Source organism: Alexandromys fortis, unplaced genomic scaffold, assembly GCF_014885135.2.
Source record: "Alexandromys fortis isolate MF-2015 unplaced genomic scaffold, M_Fortis_MF-2015_v1.1 scaffold_109, whole genome shotgun sequence".
Lineage (NCBI taxonomy): Eukaryota > Metazoa > Chordata > Mammalia > Rodentia > Cricetidae > Alexandromys > Alexandromys fortis.
The window spans coordinates 326152-338655 of record NW_026068005.1 but is presented as its reverse complement, the minus strand read 5'-3'; the positions used below and the strand labels follow the sequence as shown (position 1 = coordinate 338655).

At 40.5% G+C, this 12504-nt stretch overlaps 1 protein-coding gene across 4 annotated transcripts in view; it reads right to left on the bottom strand.

Moving 5' to 3' along the window:
* Nucleotides 1-12504, bottom strand: part of Zranb3 (zinc finger RANBP2-type containing 3) — a 157546-nt gene that overhangs the window by 55873 nt on the left and 89169 nt on the right. For all 4 annotated transcript variants that reach the window (XM_050161484.1, XM_050161485.1, XM_050161486.1 and 1 more), the window contains 2 exons: nt 5839-6010; nt 4137-4253 (listed from right to left, as the gene is read on the bottom strand). In XM_050161484.1, coding sequence (XP_050017441.1) covers nt 4137-4253; nt 5839-6010 — 289 coding nt within the window. The remainder of the gene's footprint in view (nt 1-4136; nt 4254-5838; nt 6011-12504) is intronic.

The following is a 12504-nucleotide window of genomic DNA, read 5'->3' as shown; positions in this document are numbered from 1 at the left end:
TTTCTACCACTAGTCCATGCTAATTTGGTAACCAATAACCCCATCTATGAGGCAGTCTCAAACCTGAAGGGTTCTAAAATCGAGCCCACGCCACAAAGATCTCTCATTCTCTCAACTTTCCCAATTCTGTGATCCTTTAATACACTTCCTGGTGCTGGCTCCAACCATAAAAATTATTTTTGTTGGGGCTGGAGAGATGGCTCAGTGGTTAAGAGCAATGGCTGTCCTTCCAGAGGTCCTGAGTTTAATTCCCAGTAACCACATGGTGGCTCACAACCTTCTATAATGAGATCTGGTGCCCTCTTCTGGCCTGCAGTGATAAATTCAGGCAGAACATTGTATACATAGTAAATAAAAAACATTTTTGTTGCCTCTCCAAAACTGTACTTTTGCAAATTTTATACATTTGTTATGACTTATAATGTAATCATCTACACTGTTCCAGGTCTTAGGCAACCCCTGTGAAGGCTGTTCCACCTCAAGGGGAACACTGTCATAGGAGAGAGTCATGGAGCACTGTGATAGGAGAAAACAGTGTGACGTACAGCAGAGTACTGGGATGGCACAACAGAGCTCTCTGATAAGAGAGGAGTACCCTGGGAGAGGATAATGTGGTGTAGGAGGCCCTTCTGTAGTTGCTTTCATTGGTTATTAAAGAAGCAGCTTTGGCCTAGTTGATAGGGCGGAACACAAGTAGGCGGAAAAGACAGAACAGAATTCTGGGAGTGAGAAAGCAGAGACAGACGCCAGGAATCTCCGGCCCGAGACGGACGTAGGTTAGAATCTTGCCGGTAAGCCACCATCACGTGGTGATACACAGATTTAATAGAAATGGGTTAATCAAGATGTGAGAGTTAGCCAATAAGAGGCTAGAGTTAATGGGCCAGGCAGTAGTTTAATTAATACAATTTCTGTGTGGTTATTTCGGGGGTTAAGATAGCTGGGTGGCGGGACGCAGCCCGCTCCTCCTAACACAACAATAAGGGAGAATGGTGCAGGGACACTGGAGCATAGGTGGACATGGAACATTATGACTGAGCATCAGGCCACTGTAACAACACAAGGGAGCGCTGTGATGGGTCATGGAGGTCTGTAACGGGAATGGAGACCTGTCATGACTGACACACACATACACCTCTTAAATTAAAAAAAAATCTTGAATCTCCATCTTTACCTTATGTTATTAGGTAAAGAATTAACTCTAAACTGGGAGTGGTGGCTCACACCTTTAATCCAAGCACTTTGGAATAAGAGGCAGGAGGATCTCTGTGAGTTCAAGGCCAGCCTTCAGGCCAACTAGGGCTACCTATTAAGATCCTGTCTAAAAACAAAAATAAAAAATAAAACAAACAAAACAGAATTAACTCTAGAAATCTTCATAGACTTCATATGCATGCTAATGCTACAGCATTATTAGAAGAAAATGTGGTGTCTTTGTAAATTTGTTTGTAAATTAGGCAAAAGTTTCTCAGGACTCAAAAATCAAGAAAAGAAGAATAAAAAGGGCACACTGAAATATTTGCTGGGCAGTGGTGGTACATACCTTTAATCCCAGCACTCAGGGGGGCAGAGGCAAGTGGATCTCTGTGAGTTCGAGGCTAATCTGATCTGCAGTGAAACTCTGTCTTGAAAAACCAAAAGAGAAATATTTAAAAATGACAAATTTCTGCTCTTTAAAACAGCATTTAAGAAAGTAAAAATGGGGGCACTGGAGAGATGGCTCAGTGGTTGAGAGCACCGGCTGTTCTTCCAGAGGACCCATATTCAATTCCCAGCATCCCATGGCAGCTGACAGAACTCCAGCGCATGGTGGTGCACACCCTTAATTCCAGAACTCAGGAAACAGAGGCAGGTGGATCTCTGAGTTTGAGGCCAGTTTGGTCTGCGTAGTAAGATCTAGGACAGTTAGTGCTATGCAGCAAGAACTGGTCTCAAAAACCAACAAACAAATTTTTAAAAAACCAAATAAATAAATAAATAGAATACACAGGATTGGGGGCAAAATTTGCAAAGATATCCATATCTGTATGAAGAGTCATTCCTCAACATAAAGAATCCTTATAACCCAATATAAATAGGAGATTAACTTAGGTAGGTAACTCACAAGAGAAAATAACTAAGTAAAAGGAATATAAAAATATGTCCAACATAACATCAACTTAGGAACAAACAAATGAAAACAAAATAAAAAGGCACTTCATAGTTGCAAAAAATAAAAGATGAAGCTGGGCAGTAGTGACGCATGCCTTTAATCCCAGCACTCAGGAGGCAGAGGCAGGTGGATCTCTGTGAGTTCAAGGTTAGCCTGGTTTACAAGAGCTAGTGCCAGGACAGGCACCAAAACCACAGAGAAACCCTGTCTCGAAAAACCAAAAAAAAAAAAAAAAAAAAAAAAAAAACAAAAAAAACCTGAAAGATGACAACGCTATGTGCGGACACGACGTGAGACAAGTGGAGCTCTCAGGCTATGCTTGCAGAAATGCAAAGTGGTAAAACCGTCGGCAACATTTTGGCAAAGTGTTTTGGGAGTTAAGCATGTGTTTCTCTGACACAATTCTATATCTAGATTTCTACCCTCAAGAGATAAAAATGATGTCTAGGGCTGGAGAGAAGGCTTAGCAGGTAAAAGTGCTTGTTAAGTTTGGTGACTTCAGGTTGGTCCCTGGATTCTGTGTAAACAGCTGGATATGGTAGCACACACCTGTAACCTCAGCACTCCTAAGGCAGGATGAGAGGTGGGGATAGGAGAAGTAACAGAAGTCTGCGGGCCAGCAAGCCCGGAGTAGGCAAGCGAGCCACAGAAACCAGAGACTAACATAGAAAAGAGAGGAGAGAACCAACTCCTGAAGTTGTCCTCTGACTTGTACATCTGGCATTCATGTACTCCCCATAACAATAGTATAACAAAAAAAAAAACAATGAAAATGATGACAAAATAAGCAGATACATGGATGATGGCATTATTTTTATTTATAATAGCATATCCTACTACTGAGGGACATCCTAAAATTTGGAATATGGTAAAAGTCTACTAACTAGTGAAGATATAAAAACTAAGCTGTATTTTCACACATTGGAGGGTACATGGGATGCAACAGAAAGAAACAATTACTTATGTTACATCCTGGATTGAACTAAGAGCTTTAGAGTCAGGAGAAAACTGAACTCAAGGCTTTACACTGTGTTCTGGAAATGGTGAAAATGTGGTGATTGAAAGCAAATATGCAGCTGCCATGGCTGGGTGAATGAATGGAAATGGCGAGGTGCAAGAGACCTTTCAGTGGAGCAGAATGGCCACAAGACTAACTACAGACATTTGGTAAACCTTACTGACCTATCTAGTCTTAAAGACCTATTTATTTTTATTTTATGTGCATGAGTTTGCCTGCGTGTATATCTGTGCACCTCATGCATGCAGCACTCACAGAGGCCCGAAGAGGGAGTAGGGTCCCCTGGAACAGTAGTTACAAGTGATGGTTGTGAGCCACAATGCAGGTGCTGGGAAAGGAACCCAAATAAATCCTCCAGAACAACCGCCAGCCCTCTTTATGGTCCCTAGCGATACAAGATGGGGTTTCACTGTGTAGCCCTGGATGCCCTGGAACTCGCTCTGTTCCAAAGGCTGGCCTTGAACGTACAGAGATCCACCTGCCTCTGCCTCCCAAGTGCTGGGATTAAAGATGTGTACAACCATGGGCTGGCTTCCTATCTATACAGTTTATTTTGTTGCTTGCATAGGCAAGCAGATCTCTGAGTTCAAGGCCAGCCTGGTCTACAGAGTGAGTTCCAGGACAGCCAGGATTTTTACACAGAGAAAATAAAAAAAAATGAAAAATAACAAAACAAAACAGAAAGATGATTGGTTCAACCTTTTAAAAGATTATTTGCAGGAATCATATAGGAATCACTGCCAAAAGCTAATAAGAGGACCATCTGTACATCCTTAAATGAGGCGTGTATGGGAAACTATAAAAAGTAATGTTCTCATACTGCTGTCTGTTTTCAATAGTTTGGTTTTCCATAATAATTAAAAAATGAGAGAGTTATGTTGAAGCAAATAAGTAACCAACTGAATAAGTTAAAACGCACTGAAACTTTTTATGAAAACGAATACATAATGGCCCAATAAGGCGTACCTTGGCAATCGCAGTCTGTTTAAACATGCGCGTTATCAACCCCATAACTGTCTCCACGGCACCTGAATCTGGAGCTCTCATTAGTTTTTGCCATTCTTCAAAGCTGGCATTCAGTTCCTACATGGGAAGGAACAACATTGTTTAAGAATATAGCATCAAGAACAGTACAATTAATTCAATCATGCGGCAGGTCCACCACCACCGCCCGGCTATAGAAAGTTATAAAAAGAAAATTCCTGCCGGGTGGTGGTAGAGGACGCCTTTAATCCCAGCACTTGGGAGGCACAGAGGCAGGCAGATCTTTGTGAGTTTGAGAGCTGCCTGGTCTACAAGAGCTAGTTCCAGGACAGGCTCCAAAGCTACAGAGAAACCCTGTCTCGAAAAACCAAAAAAAAAAAAAAAGAAAGAAAGAAAGAAAGAAAGAAAATTCCCATAGATAACAATGTGTTCATCTAAAATCACAACGCAGAGACCGGCCAGATGTCTATGCTAATGAGAGAAGGCAGTGACAAGCTATGTCACATCATAATTCAAACAACTGAAACTTCCTCTTTAAAAACAGTGTATGAAGTGAAAAAGATCTGAACACATGAAAACAGGGTGGTGCAATTTATATTGGTACAAAGATGTATTGTTTAAACAAGAATAAGAATGAAAGAAACATTAGTTACATAAAATATAATATGATCATAAATTGATTCTTCATTTCATTTTTCTTGCTAATCTTAAAATAGCAGATAAAGAAAATAAGATTATTCTTATTTGAGAAATACCATAGTATCCAACGTTTATAAGACACTTATTTAACTTCTAAGATGTAACAATGAAAAACTTCTTGTTCACTCAGGCACATCCAGAGGCTGTATAGGTACAGTGCTATCCAAAAGTAAATCTAGTTGAGGAACAGGGAAAACAAAGATTTGGCTTTCATATATGCTAAATATTACATCCTGCAATGTTACCACTGGGTTTCAGATTTCAAGAATAGGGCTATATTCAAGTTATTCTATGATATAGCTATTTATACTTAAATTTTTTCATGTGTGTGATGTGTATGTGTCTCTGTGTACATGTATGCACGCATTCATGTACTCTATGGCATATGTGTCTGGGGCAGTCAGGGACAACTACTGTGTGGGTCTCACCTCCCCGCTCATTTGAGGCAGGGTCTGCTGTTGTTCACTGCTATTGCCTGAAAGTTTCTGGAGACTCATGTCTCTGCCCCATCTCATTTCGGCAGCTCTGGAATTACAGATGCACCTAGTATGGTACCAGTTTTACTTGTGTTCTGAGATGCCCAAGTCTAGTTCTCACATTTGCATGGCAAGCATTTCACCCACAGAGCCATCACCCCCAGCCTCAGCCCCAGCTTTGTGTGTGTATGTGTATCCACAGAACATGAAACACAATATCTCTTACTAATTATATCATGAATCCTTAATACTACATAGTTTTAAAATCAGAGGTTTTTCCTATGTTCAGTAGAATTTTTTTTGAATCACTAGGAACTTTATCTGTTCAAATATTTGATAATTAAATTACGATTTTCTTGTGCTTTTCCTGAAATGATAAAAACCAATAGACACTACTAATCAAACCTGTTTTAAGAAAGCATTCTTTTCTGTGAAGTATGATATACAATCTTTAATAGCTTAATTCATAAGGTTTAAAGAAAGACTTTCGAGTAAATACAGGCTCTCACCTTGACAGCTGCTGGCGGGAGGTCGAATGGAATGCGCTGTCTGACTTTAGGGGGCAGCTGGCTTAGGACTTCACTCTTTAGTCTTCTGATCATTAAGTCACTTAGCAGCTGGTGAAGTTCACCAAGGTTTGACGCCCCCCTGCAATCCCACTGGCGCCTTTTACCAAAGTATCTGTTAGATAAAAAGACAGACAGCAAGGCTCAGTGCCAGAGTAGGAAACCCATGTGTGCAGTATGTCCTTCCTTTTAATAAGGAACAAAGGCCCTGTTTCCTGTCATTTCCAAATAAAAACCAGTTTCAAAAAGCTAGTCTAAGGGGCCAAAGAGATGGTTCCATTGTAAAGATGGCACAGTGATCTTGCAGTAGACCTAAGTTCAGTCTCGAACTGACATCAGATGGCTCACATGTGATAGCCTCAGAGTCTGTCTGTCTGTCTGTCTGTCTGTCTCTCTCTCTCTCTCTCTCTCTCTCTCTCTCTCTCTCTCTCTCTCTCTCTCTCTCTCTCTCTCACACACACACACACACACACACACAATTTAAAAATAAAGCTTAACAAAGCTACCTAAGTAGTCTAATCCTCACAACTCTAATTCTAGGACAAGGAACTAAGGCATGAGGATCACTATGAATGTACACTAGGCAGGTACTCTCTCAACTGAGCTACACCAACCTGACATATTTTCATGCTAATGAAATATTTTGCTTTCTTTAATGTTTGTGTAGTCATACTTAAAGATTTGTGTACAGATTAAGCTGAGAAAATGCTGAGCAGTGGTGGTGCATGTCATTAAGGAAGGCAGAGGCAGGAGGATCTCTGAGTTCCAGGGCAACCTGGTCTACAGATCAAGACCCGGGACAGCCAGAGCTACACAGAGAAAACCTGTCTTGTAAAATACAACAAACAAAACAAAACAAAACCCTGGGAAAATGCTTGCCAATACCTGATTCTGTCACAGATTTTTTTTTTCCCTTTCAACCACATCATTAACAAAAGAAACCTAAGATTCCAAACTGTCACCATAGAAAGAAGACGTTGGAAGGGCTCTTTAATCTTGTTTTTAGAATGAAATGTCTGAATTAAAACGAACTTTTGTTTGTTTTGGTTTTTTGAGACAGGGTTTCTCGGTGTACCTCTGGCTGTCTTGGAACTCACTCTGTGGACCAGGCTGGTCTTGAACTCACAGGATCCATCTGACTCTGCTTCCCAAGTGCTAGGATTAAAGGCACCACCACCGCCCTTAAAATGGACTCCTAAGCAGACTATCTGAAGGTTCATGGGATAAGACTGTATACATACAGGCACAGATTGCCTTACAGACAGGCACATACAGGTTTTGTCTGCCTCCTTCAGAAACCAATATCCGAGCTTCAGAAGCGCAGACATTTGAGCATTTTTTCCCTTTGTGACACTAATGGTTGAACCCAGGGTCTCGCACATGCTAGGCAGGTCCATTCCCAGCTTGAAGTTTGAGCCATCTAATATCTGAATGCTACAGTACAGTGTTAAGTGTCCCGGGGAGGCCTCTCCACTCTTCCTGGAGACTATGCATCACAGAAAGAAGCAGCATGAGCAGTTCCTTCCTGGGTGTTTTATCTCAGGCTTATTGTAAACCGTATGATTGGCATGGAGCAGAGATTACAAAAACCATTTCTGACTGCAATCTATCTCCACTACACCTTTTCATCAGATGCCAAGCAGCCAGAGGTGGCACTTACTCTAAAGAACACTGGCAGCTTGGGAAAGAGGGTGGGGGTGGATCTGGAAGGAGCAAGGGGGAGTTAAGCGGGAATGAATATGATCAAAATACATTGTATGAACATATAAAATTCTCAAAGAACAAAACTATTTTAAATGAGGCTGGAGGCTAGGAGTGGTTGCACCCTGTGATCAATTCCACCACTGAGGAAGCAAAGGCAGGTTACCTCTGTGAGTTTGAGACCAGCTGGGTCTATGTCAGGAGTTTCAGGCAAGTGAGACAGAGTCTTAAAGCAAAAGAATTCCCAACCTCATATTTGGGAAGCAAAGGGAAATGCAGATTGGGCTAGAAGAGCCACCACCCAACAATAGCTGATCACTCGCCATTATATTTGAAAGTGATTATAGATAACTTTTATAAAATCACATTTGTTTGTTTGTTTGGGATGGGATGCACCATGGTGCATGTGTGGAGGTCAGAGATTGTACAAGGTGTGGGAGTCAGTTCTCTCCTTCCATCCTGTGAGCTCCTTACCTGCTGAGCCACCTCGCCAGCCCTATTGAAAACAGAATTCACCCCTCCATACAAAACATGACAAATGCAGAGTTCAGTGGCTTTTTAGATACGCATAGATTTGAAGCAGTTTAACTGTCACAGATTTTAGAACATTTTTATCACCTCAATAAGGAATCCTATGTCCTTGGCTGGGGTTGCAGCTCAATTGAATGCTTGCCTGGCATATGTAAGGCCCTGGGCTCTAGCCCCTGAATCACATACATCAGGTATGGTAGTTCACACCTGTAATACCAGCACCCAGGCATTAGAGGGAGGAAGATCAGAAGTTCAAGGCCATTCTCATCTACATCAAACTTATTAAATTTGAGGGCAGCCTGGGCTATATAAGTCCACTTCTTAGAAAGCAAAGATGGGGGAAGGGAGGCAGGAAGGAAGAAAAAGAAAGACCCCCATGCCCTAATCAAACACTACTTTACTCATTTTGGGAGGATATTATTATTAGTAGTAGTATTATGACAGGGTCTGCTGACTACTGGCTATCCTGGGACTTACTATGTAGACTATGTGGGTCTCTGAGTCTGCCTCATGAATGCTGGGATTAAGAGGATGGCTATCACACCCAGCTTACTTATTTAGATTTTGTTCCAATTAAGTTGCTTCTTGATTCTTATTTATGAGTGAAACCATATAGTGAATGCTCATTTATGGCCGCTTTCCTTCACTAAATACTGTTTTTTTTTTTTAATTCCCATGTACAGCAGCATTAATGGATCTTCTACCATTAATGACTGAATGAAATTCCATTGTACAAATAGATCACAACTTTTTAGCCATTCCACTGAAGGAGATCTGGTATGGTCCCAAGTTTTATATCTAATGAATAAAGCTGCTCCAGGCATCCAGGAAAGTGAGCAAGTTGTGCGCTTCCATTTCCCTTGGGTATATTCTAGTCTGGAAGACTGAAACATAATATTTGATTACTGAAGGAATTACTAGGTTTTCAGAATGGAATGCATACACCTATCAACTATAGAGAAGGGAACCCAGCATACACCATGTGACATATCCGCCAGTGCTGGACACGATTCCTCTACACCAACACGTATCTATCTGGTCTTGTGGGTCTTACCAGGTATACATATCTCTCTCGTAGTTTTGAGTCACTTCCTCTGATGACAGAAAGCATCTTTAAGTGTTTGTTGCTCATTTACATATCTTTTATTGTGAAATGTCTTTTCAAATTGCTTGCTCACTTTAGTTGAGTTGGTCTTAGTACTGAGTTCTAAGAGCTATATACATATTAAACACATATCATCTACCAAGGGCACAATTTGCAAATATTTTCCCATTTTGTGAGTAATCTTTTCAAGGTATCCATGCAAGGTATCCAAGGCTTCACTTTTGTGATTCTCCTGCTTTAGCCAGGTAAGCACTAGGACTACAAACATATCCCACCATGCCCAGTTCAATTTCTTGATGGTATCTCTCTCTCTCTCTCTCTCTCTCTCTCTCTCTCTCTCTCTCTCTCTCTCTTGGTTTTTGGAGAGAGGGTTTCTCTGTGTAGTCCTGCTGTGCAAGAACTAGCTCTTGTAGACCGGGCTGGCCTCAAACTCACAGAGATCTGCCTGTCTCTGCCTCCCGGGTGCTGGGATTAAAGGTGAGCATAACCACGACCAGGCTGAATATCGTTCCTAAACATTTTTTTACATTTATTTATTTTATATATGGTGCAGTACATGTGGAAGTCAGACAACCAGTTCTGAGAGTCACTTTTCTCCTTGTACCAGGTGGATCCTGGGATTCAAAGTCAGGCTATCAGACTTGGCAGCAAGTACCTTCACCATATGAGTCCTCTTGCCAGCCCTAGACATCTATTCTTGTATAACTACCATACTGCCATGAATAATCAGTAAAATCAAGCCTTCTAGTCAATTTTTCTTTTTCATGTTTAGGTTATTCTGGGTCCCTGAAAATTCCATACAAAATAAAGCCTGGTGTGGTGGGGTACACTAATCCCAGTACTCTGGAGGCAGAAGCAGGCAGATTTTGAAGTTCAAGGCCAGCCTAGTCTACAGATTGAGTTCCAGCACAGCCAGTGCTGCACAGAGAAACCTTGTCTCTGTGTACAACCGTGTGTGTGTGTGTGTGTGTGTGTGTGTGTGTGTACAACAATAATAATTAGATAAAAAGAGCTCATGAATTTAAGAGGGAGCAGGAAAGGGCATGGGAGGAATTGGAAGCAGAAATGATATAATTATACTTCATTTAAGATAAAATAAATTAAAAACAAACAAAAAATAAAAAAAGATATATTGTTTAGCTTGTACATCATACCATGATGTGGATACTTAAAGTATATATCTGATGTTAGCAATACTGATAAATGTTGTGGGGTGGAAAAGAGCTGAACAGTCTGTTTACTATGTAATGTTTTCCTCCTTATTTTATTTTTAACCTATACCTACAAACATAAATAATTGGGGCTGGAGAGACAGTTTGCAGTAAAGAGTACAGGCTGACTTTCTAAGACCAGTGTTTGGTTGCTAGAACCCATGGTAGGCAGCTCACAACTACCTGTAACTCCAGCTTCAAGAGATCTGAAGCCCTCTTCTGGCCTCTGAGGTCACTGTACTTGTGCACAAACCAATACACAGATACACATATACACATAATTCAAAAATTTAAAAATCTTATAAAACCATAAAAATTTCATCTGTTTGGAGCACTATATATTCAAGTACCATTTTTACTACTTGCTTCTAGCAACCAAAGGTGATGGCTAAAAATAGCAGTATGCAGTAGTGCATAGAGAAAAAACCTATGGCCAAGGTGTCTGCACTAATCTCTGTAGACCTTTATGCAAATGAGGTACTACTTTTGTATAAATCACAGACCCTCTGCTGTCTCAGCAGGGGTCCATATACACATTTTGTTGCAGCCACTATACTCCCCTGCACCCACCCCAACCCAATACCTCTCCTCTCTTTCCCTTCCTTCCCCCTTTCCCTTCTTCCTTCCTCATGATTTTTTTTTTTTACATTTAAAAGACAGCGTTTTATGGAGCCCAGGGTGACCTCAAGTTCAGTAAATATGTTCCTAAGGATGACCGGTCAAGTGCTGAGATCACTCACAGGAGTACCCCACCAGGCCTAGCTTCAGAGACTACTTGGACTAGCATATGACATTTAGGTACTGTTGTTAACATTTCAGAGCTTTATTTTAAAAGAATATTTTTATTAAAGCAATACATACACAAAGCTCTAAAACTAAGTGAAAAGACTTTCACACATGTGGAAACTTTGATGATTGCTCTTGGCTTCAAACTCAGGGTGGATAAACATAGAGTTCACATCTGGAGACAAAGTCAAGACCAGTATCGCTGCAGCCCAGAAACAAAAGTGTAAAGTGAGCAGAACTGAAATAATAAATCTACTCCTTTTATGCCTACGAAAAGGCAATAGCAGCTAAGAAGACTATTTTTGCACAATTTTGATGGAGGTGGATCATTTGTCTATGTGTTACTTTCATTGGTTAATAAAGAAACTGCCTTGGCTTTTGATAGGACAGCAGCTTAGATAGGCAGAGTAGACAGAGCAGAATGTTGAGAGAAAGAAGGCAGTGAGACAGACGCCATAGCTCTCCTCTCTGAGATGGAAGCAGGTTAAGATCTTTCTGGGTAAGCCACCACCTCGTGGTGATATACACATTAATAAAAATGGGTTAATCAAGATGTGAGAATTAGCCAATAAGAGGCTAAAACTAATGGGCCAGGCAGTGTTTAAAAGAAAACAATTTCCGGATAATTATTTTGGGTATAAAGCTAGCCGTGCGGGGAGCTGGGCGGGAACGCAGACCACCGCTCCTATCATACTACACAATTTTATTATATACTGCATTTTTCTAGATATTATAAATAACGTTATCTCAAAGGGATATCCCACATTGTTTGGTGGGAAACTCAACTCAGAATACTTTGTCGATGTGGAAAACCAGGCCAATGACCCCAAAAATACTCTGGTGGCTAAGCTGTAATACATATAACTGTGATTTATTAACTACTGTTTGGAGACATCAGTGTAGTACTGGCTACCATCCAAACACAGCTGTGGTATACTGGCTATATCATACAGACACAGCTGTGTTATATTAGCTTCCGTAATAACAGTATCCACAATTCTAAACCCACCAAATTTTCATCAATTTTATGATTTATATTTCTCTAAATTTATATACCTGGAATTTACATATGAGCACATCAGTTTAACTTCAGAAATTATCCTTTGGTGGCACATAAAATAATAGTGCATATATCACAATTGAAGAAGCTTTAGATTTCATATAACCATAAATACAAACTTATTATACTCATTTTAATTGTGTTCTAATATAGTCTCAACCTACTTACATATTAAAGTACATGTTTTTAGTTACCTTAACTTTTATTTTCTCTCT